A 16,522-nucleotide genomic window follows, 5' to 3' on the forward strand; every position below is an offset into this window, starting at 1 on the left:
ATTCTATTTCGTTCTTTTTTAAAATTTCAATCTCTTTCGTAAAATGCTCATGCTGTTCTTTGATTGTCTGTCTGAGTTCATTTAACTGCCTATCTGTGTTTTCTTGTATCTCGTTGAGTTTTTTCACAACTACAGTCCTGAATTCTCTGTCATTTAAGTCACATATTTCTGTATCTTTAAGTGCCTTTTCTGGAGATTTTTTACTTTCTTTCTGAGCTATCTTGTTGCCTTGGTTATTCATGGCGATTACTGGTTTACTATTTCTCTTCCTAGACATCTACAGGAGTGGCTTCTGCAACAGGTTGATAAGAAGCTGTGTTTCTTTTCTTTTCCAGTAGTTGTTGGTAGAATGTTTTATTTTTTCTCCAACTGCAGCTTATTTTTCTTCTCCCACACGGTAGTGCTATGTTTTCTCTGCACTATTCCAGCTTCTCACACAATGGGGGGATTCCCTTGGAGACGGGCTTCTCCTCTGTTAATAGTTCATCTATGTCACAGCGCGCAGTGTCCCGGTGGGTATGCGGAGAGCTTTTGATGTTCCAAAGCTCTTCCAGCTCCTGATTCAGAGCCCGTATGTTTCAGCAGTTCTGTTTACTCCTGCAGGGATCCGCCCGGATAGGTGGGGCCAGGGGCTGGGTGAGTTGTGAGAGGTGGCCCAGAGCAATGGCGCCGACCACCACCACAGCTGGTCCTGCTTCCACAGCTCCCTCCGTTTTACCAGAACTAGTTGGGCTGCGAAGTTGTGTCTGTGGTCCACAGTTCTCAGAACAGCAAATATTCTGTTCTTTGCTCTGACACTGCTACTGTTCTGTTTCTAGCATTGGGCAGGTGGGGGCGGGGCGAGCTCTGGGAGGGGAGTGAGGGGGCGGCTAGTCTCAGTGCCTAAGGCTCCCTTCTCTGTTCGGCCGTGAGGGCTTAAACCACCGTTTTCAGCCTTTTTCCCTCAGTCTTTTCTCCGAGGCCTCTGCTATGAGCGTTGGGTTCAGCCGTGTTATATGCTGCCCCCTCAGCCCTGTGGAGCCCTAGTGGAGCCCAAGCAGTCCGAGTTCTTCCCTCTCCCGCAGCTGCGGTAGTTGCGGGAAGCATCAAGCTCGGAGCACTGAGCTAGGTCTGCATCCTGCTCCCGCGCTGCTCCGTCTCCGCACTTCTCCCTCTCCTCCTCCCCTGCTCGCATGATTCTCCCACCTGTAGGTGATTTCAGTCGATAGTCGGCCTCTTTGTCTTGCCTGTCTGCTGTGCAGGGAGTCCTTTGTGGAGTTCTTGTTGTTCGAATTGTTGTAAGTTCCAGTGGAGCTTTACAGAGGCTCACCTCACGCCGCCATTTTTCTTCCGGAGTCCACCTTCTGTGTATCTTTGGTGAGGAGTCTGTAAAGGCCTTTGGTCCATTTTTCATTTGGGTTGTTTGTTTTCTTAGTGTTGAGTTTTAAGTGTTCTTTGTATATTTTGGATAACAGTCCTTTATCAGATGTATCTTTTACAAATATTTTCTTGCAACCTGTGGCTTGTTTTCTTATTCTTTTGATATTGTCTTTTGCAGAGCAGAAGTTTTTAATTTTAATGAAGCCTAGCTTATGAATTATTTCTTTTATAGATCATACCTTTGGTGTCATAGCTAAAAAGTCATTATTCTACCCAAATTCATCTAGGTTTTCTCCTAGGTGTTTTATAGGTTTGAATTTTCCATTTAGGTCTGTGATCCTTTGTGAGTTTAGTTTTGTGATGAGTATAAGATCTGTGACTAGATTATTCTGGTGTTTTTTGTTTGTTTGTTTGTTTTTTTGCATGTGGATGTCCAGTTGTTCCAGCACCATTTTTTGAAGACTGTCTGCTCCCTTATATGGCCTTTGCTCCTTTTTCAAAGATAGGCTGACTATATTCATGGAAGTAGATCTGAGTTTTATAAAACCTGATTTGTAGCAGAATCCCCTGGAGAATTGCTGTCAAAATGATGATTCTTAGGCCCTGGGCAAAGCCTTCTAAGTAGGATCCTCTGGGAGAAGGGTTGAGGAATCTGCATTTTAAATGACTACAGATGATTGTGAGGCAACAGGTCAAGGGTTTGGAATTCTTTACCCTTAGTTCATTTTTTAAATCGTTTCCCTTTTCTGCAGAACTTTTGCACACCTCCCATTGTGGTTGATGATGTAAGGCTTGACTCTGTGTCTTCTGCCAGTTATTACAAAACAGATAGCCTAGAAAAAATAGTGTAATGAGCACATGCTATCTGCCTGCACTGTGCTAGGTGTCAGTGATCATTGAGGAAAGGTATGTGTAGAGGTTTTCGAAACAGGAAATAAGATACCAGTAGTACTGGTTATGGAACACTTTTAAAGCCACACAGTGAAGTAAGACACTTAGAAAGCCAGTGTGTTCTGGAACACTGTTCTGGCAGTGATCGGAGGGAACTAATAATGAAGGTCCAAGAGGTCAATCTGGAGAAGATATGAAGCCTGAAGTGATTAGGACATGAAACAGGGTTAGGGCAATGGAAATATTGTAGGAGAGAATGCAAGAAGCTTTGCAAAGGATGAAATAACAGAATTTGTTACTAGAATGTAGGGAAAGGAGGGAGGAAAGGTGATTTCAAAGGCTCTAATCGAGGAGCCCAGAAAAAATGAGCTGTAACTGATGGAAATTGGGAAGGTTAGAAGAAAAGGCAGTTTGTCAAGGGAGAGGGGACACATGTTTTGGATGTTGAATTTGTGGCAAGAGTGGAACACTCAGATGGAGCACTTAGAAATCTGGGACTGGATCCAAGGTGAGAGAGCAGGACTAGGAATCCCCAGCATAGAAAGTCTAGTCGAGAGATGGAAGTGATAAGCTGGGGGTGAAGAGATGAGGGAGTTAGAAATAGAGAGGAATGTGCAGAGGGCTGAGGATTGAATGGGAACCCTCTGAGAAGAGGAGAAAGGACAGGGGCAAGACAAGAAAACAAGGAAGGAGCAGACATAGGGACCAGAGGAGAACCATGGACTTCAGCAGATGGGGCATTTTCAAGAAGTGCAAAATTTCTCATCCTGGCCTCATAACATCTTGTATACAGAAGAGGAAAAAGAGTCAGGATCCCTATAGTTTCCATAGCTATTGAAAGTACCAATGTTCCTCAAAAAGGAACATTCATTTCTGCCTAGAGTATGAAATGGTGCCACATAAAATCGGGTTTAGGAAAAGCTATCTTACCATATTGCAAATACTGCTTTTCATGGACATCTTCAGTCATTAAGAACAAACAAACTTCTGCTTTTGTTTCTTGAATGCCTTGTTAAAAATAATGCAGACCCCAATAAATTTAATAAAATAAAATTTAAAAAAAATTAATGCAGAAGATTGTCTCGTTTTATCTTGTAGGCACAGCAGCCTGGGAAAAATTCTTCAATGTGAAGACATCTATACAGCAGGTCAACACATTGGTTGTTCCTTTGCTCTGAATAAGTTGAAGGATTCCAGTTTCGACCAACACAGTGTCCAAGTAATGGTCAAGGATAATGCAGGAAAAATTAGACCATCCTTCAATATAGTACCTTTAACTTCTCATGGTAAGTTTGGGCAATCAACACAAATAATAAAAAAATGATGATTTTGGTTTTAAGATCTTTCCAGAAACACACACACACACACACACACACACACACACAGAAACAAAACAAAAAAACAAAAAAAACCTGTTGTGTTTATATACCTTTCTTTGATCCTTTTTAAAGAAGCAAGCTTGGGAATTCTATATTTATTGAGCACGTGCCACATGCTTTCTCCTTATTTACTTATGAGTACACTGAGCCTGAAAGCAAGCAGTTAGTTTTAGAACCAAGATGTGAACCCAGGCTCTCTGACTCATAAGATCTACTCTCTTTTATTTGTAATATTTGACAGGATGCTGCTGCAGAATAAATATGATCAAATATAGCTCCTGAATAATCTACCTCTTAGTTTAAAAAAGCTTAGACTGGCGGTTGAGTGATCATGGGGTGATACTCAAACTACCTGCCATTCTGGGTGCCCAGGCACTGATCAATCAGAACAACCAGTGCAGCCAAGTGTTAGCTATTAGAAAGAGTCCTCCACTTGAAAACAAAATATCTGTTTGAGGTCTTAGCTTCTTCACTTTGGAAAAGGTGTATAAATTCTTTTTAAGTGTTTCCTTACCTATAAAACGGGGTACATAGTCCTTAACCTCAAAGGATTGTGCAGTTGACCCTTGAACATGAGTTTGAACTGTGTGGGTCCACTTATATACATGGTTTTTTTTCAGTGAATCCGTTTAGTACTGTAAATGTATTTTCTCTTCCTTATAATTTTCTTAATAACATTTTCTTTCTCTGGCTTACTTTATTGTAAGAATATAATATAAAGTACATATGCAAAATATCCATTAGTCTACTGTTTATGTTATCAGGAAGGCTTCTGGTCAACAGTAGACTACCGTGTTTTCCCACAAATAAGACCTAACCTGAAAATAAGCCCTTGCATGATTTTTCAGGATGACATCCCCTGAACATGAGCCCTAATGCGTCTTTTGGAGCAAAAATTAATATAAGACCCGGTCTTATTTTTGGGGAAACACAGCAGTTAAGTTTTGGAGAAATCAAAAGTTATATGTAGATTTTCGACTGCACAGGAAGTTGGCTCCCCTAACCCGTGTTGTTCAAGGGTCAGCTGTAGTAAGGTCCAAATAATGTGAGGTGTATAAAAGTGTTTGTAAATCTCTAAAGCAGACTACTATAAGCATCTTGTTTATTTATCTGTTATAATACCCCAATGGGAACTCAGATTCTGGCTAAGTGGTATACAGAAAATTTATAGGCAAATAACCATGAATTAACAGAGGCTCCCAAGTCTGAGAGTAGAGCACTTTCAGATTTACCGCCCCTTCAGATGGTCATGGAAGTGAATTCTAAGAGTGGACCAAAGGCAGCTTGGTTTGTAGGCCAAGGAAGTGAGGTCACGGTAACTTGCCAGGTGGGATAATCTGAAGCAAAGCCCATCTCTGTCTTCTCCCTTGCTTGGCAGGTTGTCCTCCGTAGACCTTTTAAAGCTCATTTTGCTACTTTTCTTCCCAGAGGTTAGTGGTGACATAAAGGGAGATCCTTCTCAGCTAGAAGATGACATCTTCAAGTTGTTTTCTGTTAATTATCTGTTCTCTTCTGTTGTGCAGTCTTAAGCATAGTTGACTCCTCCAAAACTAAATTGGCTAAGCTAATTTTTTTTACTTTAAATTGTAGTTAGAGTAACATAACATTAAATTTACTGTCTTAAAAATTTTCAAGTGTACTGTGCAATAAAGTATGTTCATATTGTTGTGCAGCAGATCTCTACAACTTTTTTTCATCTTGTAAAACCAAAACACTAATTCCCCCACCCCTCCCACAGCTCTTGATAACCATCCTCCTTCTTTCTGTTTCTGTGATTTTGACTACTTTAGATGCCTCACATGAGTGGAATCATATAGTACTTGTCCTTTTGTGATGGGCTTATTTCACTTAGCATGATGTCCTTGAGGTTCATCCATGTTGTGCATGTGACAGAGAGTAAACTAATATTTTAATTGCAGTTTTTGATTGGCACAAATGAGTGATAGCTTGGGAACCCTTGTACCTGGTGCCCCTCATTACCCACCAGGTGGAGGCACATCTGGACCCAAGCATTTCTTTATTCTCTATGTTGCAACTGGGAGTCCTGATTATACCCCAGCCATGTTCTAACCAGATGCAGGTCAGAATTCATGTCATTTGCCAGAAACCCCAGAGATGTTCTTTAGATGCATTTTTCTAGGCAGTTTAAAAGAAGCTTCCTACATTAATTGTGGCGAATCAGAAATTGAGAACTATATGTCTGGTCATGTAAGGCCATTAGAAGTATCAGCCCTATTTTGATTTAAATTTATGACCTTCGTTATCTCTGCCCATATACATATTTCTCCAATATAAACTCTGGAAGCTAATTTGTATTCTTCTATTTCTGTCTTTCAGTGCAACCTGATCCTCCACATATTAAAAATCTCTTCTTTCAACATGGTGACTTATACATACTAGGGAAGAATCCACAGAATTTTTATAGCAGATGCTTATCTTATGAAGTAGAATTCAATAACAGCCAAACTGAGACACATTATATTTTATCCGTAAGTTTTTTTTAAATCATTGTTTTTATTTGATATTTTTCTTTCATTTGAATTTCTTACAGTACAATAAATTGAAATATCCATGAAATTTAGCTCTTAGATTTTTCATATGATGATAATGAAATGTCTTGTCTGAAATAGGGTGGTGGAACGTTTGAGGGTTTATGGTAGTAATGACTGCAAGATTCAAGCTATACATTAATTCATTTGCTCAACAAATTTTTACCATGTGTCTGCCAGGTGCCAGGCACATGACACCTGACAAAAAAAAATTTGTTTTTCTATGGAGCTTACCTACTAGAAGATAAGTATGTAAATAAGCAAGTTAATTTCAGAAAATGGATGTTGTGAAGAAAATGAAACGGGGTGATATAGTAGAGTGAGGGGAGAGCTTGAGGGAATATTAGGCAGGGCAGTCATCCAAAGTGATGGCATTTGAGATGAGACCAGAATGATGAGAAGGAGCTAGCCATGTGAAGGTCTGGGAGTAGACAGCCATGTGAAGGTCTGGGAGTAGACAGCCATGTGAAGGTCTGGGAGACAGCAAGTACAATGACTATGGCATGTGGGAGAAGCAGAAAGGAGACTGGTGTGGCCTAAATACAATAGGAAAAGATGTCTGAGCAGGAGGCTGGGGTCAGATCAGGTAGCTACGTGGAGGCTCTGGTATTGCCATTCAGTTTTCTTGGAGTTTGTGGCAACTAAAGTAGTCAAATTTGAGTAGTCAGCATCGATTGGATTATGTACAGTTTCACTATTTGGAATCTAATACAAAACATGCTTATTAGAGGTCCCTGTGGAGCACCGGGCATAACCTCAGGGCATCAGTCTCATTATTACGCTTTAAAATTGAGGTCACAAACTGGGCCTCAAACATTTTTGTTTGGACCACAATCAAAGAAGGGTTTTGTTTGTTTGTTTATTAAATTTGAATTTTTGCCCAGATTTAAAATGGTGGTAGTACCTGAGAAGTGTAGTTTCCATAAGGTGGTGCTTCAAGGCCATGGGGAGGGACTGTACCACTCACTTGTGTGCCACCTGCCCAGGCATTGTGTGCATTGGAGTTTTAGAGGTTAGAATGACCAAGTGTTTTATATTGGCTTTTAAAGGAGCACAGCATCACACATGTGGGCAAATTCCTTGGTTCACTTGTCTTAGCTCATCATGGAAGTTTCAAAATGCAGGCGGTCCCCGACTTACCATGATTCGACTTACGATATTTCGACTTATGATATTTCGATTTATGATATTTCGACTTTACGATGGTGTGAAAGCGATATGCAATCAGTAGAAACTGTACTTCAGATTTTCAATTTGATCTTTTCCTGGGCTAGTGATATGCGGTACAATACTCTCTTGTGTGTAATTAATTTTAGTTCAGTGCTTCAAACATTCATCAGGCCCAGTGTGCTTTCAGCTGTGTACATTAATGGTAAGTAGCCATACAACCATTCTGTTTTGCACTTTCAGTACAGTAGTCAATAAATTACATGAGATATTCAATACTTTATTATAAAAGAAACTTTGTGTTAGATGATTTTGCCCAACTGTAGGCTAATGTGAATGTTCTGAGCACGTTTAAGGTAGGCTAGACTAAGCTATGGTGTTCAGAAGGTTAGGTGTATAAAATGCGTTTTCAACTTATGATATTTTCAACTTATGAGGGTTTTATCAGAATGTAACCCCATCATAAGTTGAGGAGCTTCTGAACTTACTAAAATAAGCCAGTGTTGACAAGCTGTAACTCCAGAAGGAGTGACCAAGTCCACAGCTGAGCAGAGCTCTTGAATCTGTTTCTGAAATAGAATAACCATTTTCCGAACCAGAAACCAGTGTCCCCATATAATACCGCAAAGGGAAAAAGCAAAGGGCTTCCAAGTGGGGAAGAGGTGCAGCTTGGAATTCCAACTAAGAGAGCTATCAGAAAGCTGAAATATACTTGAGTACTCCAGCCTTTACAGCTCTCTTCTGTCAAATCATGAGACACATGCTATTTGTATTACTCATTTAGCACTGAATTATGTCCTGCTAGTTACCCTGATCACATTTGTAGGCCTTTTCTCTATGCTAAAAATATTAGCTCCTATAGGGAGGAGTTGAGTGATGTTTACTTTTTGCTGTTTCTGCTATTAATAACTGCTAACATGTATTGAGCAATTACCATGTATTAGTATTTTAATAAACATTTCATCTGAATTGTCCCATGTAGTCCTCATAGTAACCCCAAGGATATAGATCCTGTTATTTTGTCCCCATTTTACAGATGAGGAAACTCAGTCTCAGAGGTTACTCCTAAGATCACTTTTCTAGAAAGTGGTAGAACCAAGATTTCAGCAAAAGCGTAACTCCAAAGCTTTTCTTCTGAACCACTGGGAGCCATCTCAATACTTGCTCTTAATAGTAACAGCCATCATTTATTGTTCATGGTATAATATCTGTGTACTTATTATACAGTGGCTCATAACAATTCACAAAATAGATTACATTTTATTGAGAAACTAAGTCTCAGAGAGGTTAACTAACTTATAGGCAATACAGCTAATAAAAGTTGGCCTGCGAGTACTAAACTTTGACCAATAATACTTGCATAGTCATCATTTAATACATTTTTATTGAATTGAGTTATCTTTTAAAAAAAAATAAATTTCAGAACTGAAGAGAACACATGTACTATGGAATTTATCCACCTAAATCAGAACTGTAGTCTATGTGGAATTAACTTTGTTTATACACTTGAGTTTAATGTTCTGTCTTCTAGCAGATGGTCACCAGCTGCTTCCTCTCCTAGAATGTCATCAGCCTTTTGTGTGTTCACTGATCTTGAACTCTGTTGGTTAGACCCTTTTTTTTGTCTTTTTCAAGACTTTTTGAGGAATTATTTTGCCTGGTGTTCCAGTTAAGAGGGGGAAGTAGGCTTGAACATGAACTGGTGCCATCACATGGGGACTGTGGTTAGAATCATAAAGGAATTACTTGTCTTTGACCAACCCCATCCCTGCAAACGATCTATTTGGTGCTCTGTGCCCTTGTTTGCCTTCTCTCACAGAGGTATCTGAGCAGCTGATAAACAACACAAGAGGATTTACATTTGAACAAGAGCCCAGAACCTTCAACTGACATGATGATTTGCTGACTTTTGAATACACACACACACACACACACACACACACACACACACACACACGGTGCCAAAAAATGTATACCCATTTTAAGAAAGGAAAACTGTATTAAAACCGATTATACCAATAACAAAAGATGAATACAAGTCATGTTTGACTTCTTCAATTACAAGAGGTGCTCAAAGTAGTTACCATCAGTGTAATTTTAATACAGTTTTTTTCTTTCTTAAAATGTGTATATATTTTTTGGCACCCTCTGCGTGTGTGTGTGTGTGTGTGTGTGTGTGTGTGTGTGTGTCTGGGAGATGGCCCAGGGGGTGGGGGACATCAGCCTGCAAGTTGATCCCTCAATTAGTAGTTGACACTTGTGATTCTCCAGCAAGCCTCTGATTCCAAATGGCCAACAATGGGGTACAGTAGCCCCTGAGTGCCTTTTTCTCTGCCCCTATATGAAGTATTGATAGGATGGCCTTTCATCATTCAGTTGGCCTTTCAGCTCTTCACAAATGCTGGTAGGAACCATTTAATGAATTACATTGAATGCCAAAATTCATAGCTATGTGTTCTGGTTTCTGTCCCATGTTTAAATATCTCTTTGATAGAAGTTGACTATTTTTCCCAGCTTTATGGAGGTATGATTGACAAGTAACATTGTATATATTTATGTTGTATAGTGATTATTTTTAAGATGTACGTGATGATTTAATATACATTTATATTGTGAAATGATTACCACAATCAAGTTAATTAACACATTCATCACCTCACAAAGTTACTTTTTTTTCCTTTTTTTTTGGTGTGGTGAGAACGTTTAACATCTACTCTCTTAGCAAATTTCAAGTACATAATACAGTATTATTAACTATAATCACCAGGCTGTACATTAGATCCCCAGAACTTATAACTGAAAGTTTGTAGCCCTTAACCAACATCTTCCCATTTTCCCTATTACCTAGCATCTGGCAACCACCATTTAACTCTCTGCTTCTATGAATTTGACTTTTTTAGATTCCACATATAAGTGAAATCGTATGGTATTTGTCTTTCTCTGTCTGACTTATTTCACTTAACATAATGCCCTCAACTTTCATCCATGTTGTTACAAATGGCAGGATCTCTTTCTTTCTCATGGCTGAATGATATTCCATAGGGTGTGTGTGTGTGTGTGTGTGTGTGTGTGTGTGTGTGTGTATGAATGCTATATCTTCTTTATCCATTCATCCATTGATGGATACTTAAGTTGTTTCCATATCTTGGCTCTTGTAAATAATGCTTCAGTGAACATGGGAATGCATATCTCTTTGAGACCTTGGTATCATTTCCTTTGGATTATTATACACAGAAGTGGGATTGCTAGATCATATACTAGTTCTATTTTTTAATTTTTTGATGGATCTCCATACTGTTTTCCATAATGGCTGCACCATTTATGTTCCCACCAACAGTGTGCAAGGGTTCCATTTTCTCTACACCTTTGCCAGCATTTATTATGTCTTATCTTTCTGATGATAGTCATTCTAACAGGTATGAGGTGACATCTCATTGTGGTTTTGATTTACATTTCTCGGACGATTAGTGATGTTGAACCATCTCTTCATATACCTGTTGGGCAGAAGTAGACTAAGCAACAGATTTTCATGTGTTGATTTTTTTACTCGATATTGAAATATTTGCATTTCAGGAACTGATTATTCTCTTTACATCAGATAGCAAGAAAAATTGCACAAGTCTTTGTGTAGATTTCAATGATTTTTCACGAGTGATTTTTCACAAGTGATGTAACCAGCATCCCACAAGCCCCATCATAATCACTTTTGGTCTCTACTCTCCCAAAAAGCAACTTATTATCCTGAATTCTAATCCCATAGGTTAGTTTTGTTGCCTCTTTTTAAACTTTATATAAATGAATTATAGAGAATTTACTTTTTTGGGTGTCTGCCTTCTTTCATTCAGTGTTATGTTTATGAGATTGACTGATATTGTTGCCTATAGTTATAGATGGTTCATTCTCATTGCATTCATTCCATCATGCCAACATACCACATTTGATTTCTCTGTCCTCCCATTGATGGACATTTGGATAGTTTTCAGTTTGGAGTTTTATGAATAGAGTTTTTATGAACATTGGCGTACTTGTCTCTTGGTACACATGTGCATACATTTCGTTTGGGCGTATATGGGTCATAGGGTTACCTCTGATTCTCTCTAGTAAATAACAGTTTTCCTAAGTGGCTGTGCCAGTTTACACCGAGAGCAGAAACTGAGAGTGCTAGATCCTTTACATCCTCACCAACACTAGGTGTTATATGGTAGGTGTGTGTATTATTACCTTGTGGGTTTAATTTGCATTTCCCTGATGACTAATGAAGTTGAGCACTTTTTCATGTTTTTGGCAATTTGAATATCTTGTGAAATACCTGCTAAAGTCTTTTAACAGTTTTTCTATTGGATTGTCTGTCTTTTCCTTATTAATTTGTGGGATATATGTATATGTGTGTATTATGTATAAATATAAATATATGTTATATAATATATACATGCAAGTCTTTTGTCAGAAATTGCAAATATCTTCTCTCACTCGATGGCTTACCTTTTTATTTCCTTAATAGGATATCTTTTTAATGAACTGAAGCTTTTAATTTTAATATAGATGGCATTTAAAAATTTTTTCCTTTATGGTTAATATTTTTTGGTCTATTTAAAGAAATATATTCCTGCTTCAAGATCATGAAGATATTCTACGTTTTCATCTAAAAGCTTGCTGTATTTATGTATTTATTTTTCATTTATTTTAACGTTCACACTTCGATCTGTAATCTGTCTGGAATTGACTTTGTAAATAGTGTGAGGTAGGGGTCAATATTCTTTTTTTTCCCTTTCTCCCATATGGATAGATAATTGACCCAGCACAATTTATTTAAAAACCAACCTTTTATCACTGTACCTAGTTCTCTTTTAATAGGATGAAAGGAAACCTTGTTAGAAATGGTTAAATGATGTGAAATATGGTCTTTTTAAAATTTTAAATTTTTTTTTTTACATTTTCAAGGTTGAAGAACCCAAATGTGATAATTTAGAATTTGAGGGAAACCTGGAGGTCAGTAAATTCAACTTTAGCTATTTGGGCTTGAACTCATAAGAGTAATTGGGGGTGGGGCAGGGCCAAGCATAGCCTAAATTTAAACTGCTCTGAGAAAAACAAACTACTGTTTTCTGTGTGTTATTGCCAATTTTTTTCAGAAGTTAAAGTCAGAAAATTTGGATTATAGTCCAAGTCTTAATCATATAGAGAATTTGGAAGATAATTACATTTAGGATTCAGAAGCAGAGAAGGAGAATAAATTGGTAATATGTCTTCTGTGTTTTTATTTTCTTTCTAAGGGTACAATTTGTTTCCGGGTCCCTGGTGTTTTTCCTGATACTTTGAACACAGTCAGAATAAGAGTCAAAACAAACAAGTTTTGCTATGAGGATGACAAACTCTGGAGTAATTGGAGTCCAGCAATGAGTATAGGTAAGAGAACAGGATTTCACTAAAATTTTTTATTTATTTATTTATTGGGGTGACAATTGTTAGCAAAATTACATAGATTTCATGTACACAATTCTGTATTACATCACCTATAAATCCCATTGTGTGTTCACCACCCAGAGTCAGTTCTCCTTCCATCACCATAAATTTGACCCCTTACCCTCATCTCCCACCCGCCACCCCCCTTCACCTCTGGTAACCACTAAACTATTGTCTGTGTCTGTGAGTTTTTGTTTCTCATTTGTTTGTTTGTTCTTTTGTTGTTTTTGGTTCATATACCACATATCAATGAAATCATATGATTCTCTGCTTTTTATGTCTGACTTATTTTACTTAGCATTACACTCTCAAGATCCATCCATGTTGTCACAAATGTTCCTGTATCATCTTTTCTTACCGCCAAATAGTATTCCATTGTGTATATATACCACAACTTCTTTATCCATTCATCTATCAAAGGACATTTTGGTTGTTTCCATGTCTTGGCCACCGTAAACAAAGCTGCAATGAACATTGGAGCACACGTGTCTTTATGTATAAATGTTTTCAGATTTTTTGGGTAATACCCAGGAGAGGGATTGCTGGGTCATATGGTGATTCTATTCTTAGTTTTTTGAGGAACCTACACACTGCCTTCCATAGCGGCTGCACCAATCTACATTCCCACCAACAGTGTATGAGGTTTCCTTTTTCTCCACAGCCTCTCCAACACTTGTTGCTGTTTGTCTTGTTGATGGTAGCCATTTTAACTGGTGTGAGGTGATATCTCATTGTGGGTTTTATTTGCATTTCTCTGATGATTAGTGATGTTGAGCATTTTTTCATATGTTTATTTGCCATTTGTATGTCCTCGTTGGAGAAATGTCTCTTCAGGTCCTCTGCCCATTTTTCAATTGGGTTGTTTGCTTTTTTGTTGTTGAGTTGCATGAGATCCTTGTATATTTTGGATTTAAGCCCCTTATTGGAGGCACTGTTCAGAAAAATCTACTCCCATTGAGTTGGTTGCCTCTTTATTTTGTCGAGGTTTCTTTTACTGTGCAGAAGATTTTAAGATTCATATGGTCCCATTCGTTTATTTTAGCTTTTACTTCCCTTGCCTTTGGAGTCAAATTCATAAAATGCTCTTTGAACCCAAGGTCCATAAGTTTAGTACCTATGTTTTCTTCTATGCAGTTTATTGTGTCAGGTCTTATGCTTAAGTCTTTGATCCATTTTGAATTAACTTTGGTACATGGTGACAGATAGCAGTCCAGTTTCATTCTTTTGCATGTGGCTATCCAATTCTCCCAGCGCCATTTATTGAAGAAGCTGTCTTTCCTCCATTGTATGTTTTTTGCTTCTTTGTCAAAAATTGTCTGTCCGTATTTATGTGGTTTAATTTCTCGGTTCTCAATTCTATTCCTTTGGTCTATATGTCTGTTTTTCTCCCAATACCATGCCGTTTTGATTATTGTAGCCCTGTAGTACAAGCTAAAGTCAGGGAGTGTGATACCTCCATTATTGTTCTTTTTTCTTAAGATTGCTTTGGCTATTCGGGGTCTTTGTGGTTCCAAACAAATCTGATGATTTTTTGTTCTCTTTCCTTAAAAAATGCCATTGGGATTTTGATGGGGATTGCATTAAATCTGTATATTGCTTTGGGAAATATGGCCATTTTAACTATGTTGATTCTTCCAATCCATGAGCATGGAATGTCTTTCTATTTCTTTGTGTCTTCTTCAATTTCTTTCAAAAATGTCTTATAATTTTCAGTATATAGGTCTTTCACATCCTTGCTGAAGTTTATTCCTAGGTATTTTATTCTTTTCTGCAATTGCAAAAGGAATTGTTTTTTATTTTAATTTCTTTTTCTGAGATTTCATTGTTAGTATATAGGAATGCAGTGGACTTTTCTACATTGATTTTGTAGCCAGCAACTTTACTGTATTCGTTGATTGTTTCTAATAGCTTTCTGGTGGAGTCTTTAGGGTTTTCTATATATAGCATCACGTCATCTGCAAAAAGTTACAATTTGACTTTTTCATTCCCTATTTGGATGCCTTCTATTTCTTTCTCTTGCTGGATTGCTCTGGCTAGGACTTCCAATACTGTGTTGAAAACAGAGTTGATAGGGGACAGCCAAGTCCTGTACCTGAATTTCGAGCAAAGGGCTTCAGTTTTTCACCATTAATTATGAGATTAGCTGAGTGTCTGTCATATGTGGCCTTTAATATGTTGAGATGTTTTCCTTCTATACCTATTTTATTAAGCGTTTTAATCATAAATGGATGTTGTATCTCATCAAACATTATTTTGCATCTATTGATATAATCATGATTTTTGTCCTTTATATGGTTATGTGGTATATCACGTTGATTGATTTGCGTATGTTGAAACATCCTTGTGCCCCGGGGATGAACCCCACTTGATCATGATGTGTAATCTTTTCAATGCATTGTTGCATTCGATTTGCTAGAATTTTGTTTAGGAGTTTTGCATCCGTAAGCATCAGAGATATTGGTCTGTAATTCTCTTTTTTTGTGTTGTCCTTACCAGATTTTGGTTTCAGGGTAATGTTGGCCTCAGAAAATGAGTTAGGGAGCACTGTCTCTTCTTCAATTTTTTGGAAGAGTTTGTGCAGAATTGGTATTAGATCCTCTTTGAAGGTTTGGTAGAATTCACTAGTGAAGCAATCTGGTCCCAGACTTTTGCTTTGGGAAGGTTTTGGATGACTGATTCGTTACTGGTGATCGGTCTGTTCAGATTTTCCAGTTCTGCATGGTTCAGCCTAGGAAGGCTATATGTTTCTAAGAACTTTCCCATTTCTTCTAGGTTATTGAATTTGGTGGCCTATATTCCTTCATAGTATTCTTGGATGATCCTTTGTATTTCTGTGGCATCCGTAATAACTTCCCCTTTTTCATTTCTGATTTTGCTTATTAGTGTCTTCTCTCTTTTTATCTTAGTGAGTCTAGCCAAGGGTTTGTCCATTTTGTTAATCTTTTCAAAGAACCGGCTCTTTTTCACATTAGTTTTTTCTATCATCTTTTGGTTCTCTATTTATTTTAGTTCTGCTCTGATTTTTATGATTTCCTTTCTTCTGCTAAGCTTGGGTTTCATTTGTTCCTCTTTTCTTAGTTCTTTAAGGTATACTGTGAGGTTATTTATTTGGGATTTTTCTTGTTTCTTGTGATAGCTCTGTAATGATATAAATTTCCCTCTTAAAACTGCTTTCGGTGCATCCCCAAAATTTTGGTAATACGCATTTTTATTGTCATTTGTTTCTATGTATCTTTTGATCTTTCCTCTAATTTCTTCTTTGACCCGGTCATTCTTTAAATGTATGTTGTTTAATCTCCATGTATTTGTGGTTTTCCTGCTTTCTTTTTGCAGTTGATATCCAATTTCAAAGCCTTGTGATCAGAGAATACGCTTGGTATGATTTCAGTCTTCTTAAGTTTGCTCAGGTTAGTTTTATGTCCCATTATATGCTCTATCCTTGAGAATGTTCCATGTACACTAGAAAAAAATGAGTAGTCTGATATTTAGGATGAAGTGCTCTATGTATGTCAATGATGTCCATTTCATCTAATGTGTCATTTAGGGCTGCTATTCATTATTTATTTTCTGTTTGGATGATCTATCCATAGCTGTCAATGATGTATTTAAGTCCCCTAGTATAATTGCGTTTTGGTCAATTTCTCTTTTTAGTTCTGTTAGTAGTTGCTTGGTATATTTCGGTGCTCCCTTATTGGGGGCATAAATATTGATGAC

At 37.7% G+C, this 16,522-nt stretch overlaps 1 protein-coding gene across 1 annotated transcript in view; it reads left to right on the plus strand.

Moving 5' to 3' along the window:
* Positions 1-16,522, plus strand: part of IL13RA1 (interleukin 13 receptor subunit alpha 1) — a 74,653-nt gene that overhangs the window by 28,856 nt on the left and 29,275 nt on the right. The window contains exons 5-8 of the mRNA XM_088794732.1: positions 3,349-3,536; positions 5,967-6,118; positions 12,287-12,334; positions 12,619-12,751. Coding sequence (XP_088650858.1) covers positions 3,349-3,536; positions 5,967-6,118; positions 12,287-12,334; positions 12,619-12,751 — 521 coding nt within the window. The remainder of the gene's footprint in view (positions 1-3,348; positions 3,537-5,966; positions 6,119-12,286; positions 12,335-12,618; positions 12,752-16,522) is intronic.

The sequence above is a fragment of the Rhinolophus sinicus genome, chromosome 18 (genome assembly GCF_057876585.1).
Source record: "Rhinolophus sinicus isolate RSI-liver-muscle chromosome 18, RSI-T2T, whole genome shotgun sequence".
NCBI classification, from domain to species: domain Eukaryota; kingdom Metazoa; phylum Chordata; class Mammalia; order Chiroptera; family Rhinolophidae; genus Rhinolophus; species Rhinolophus sinicus.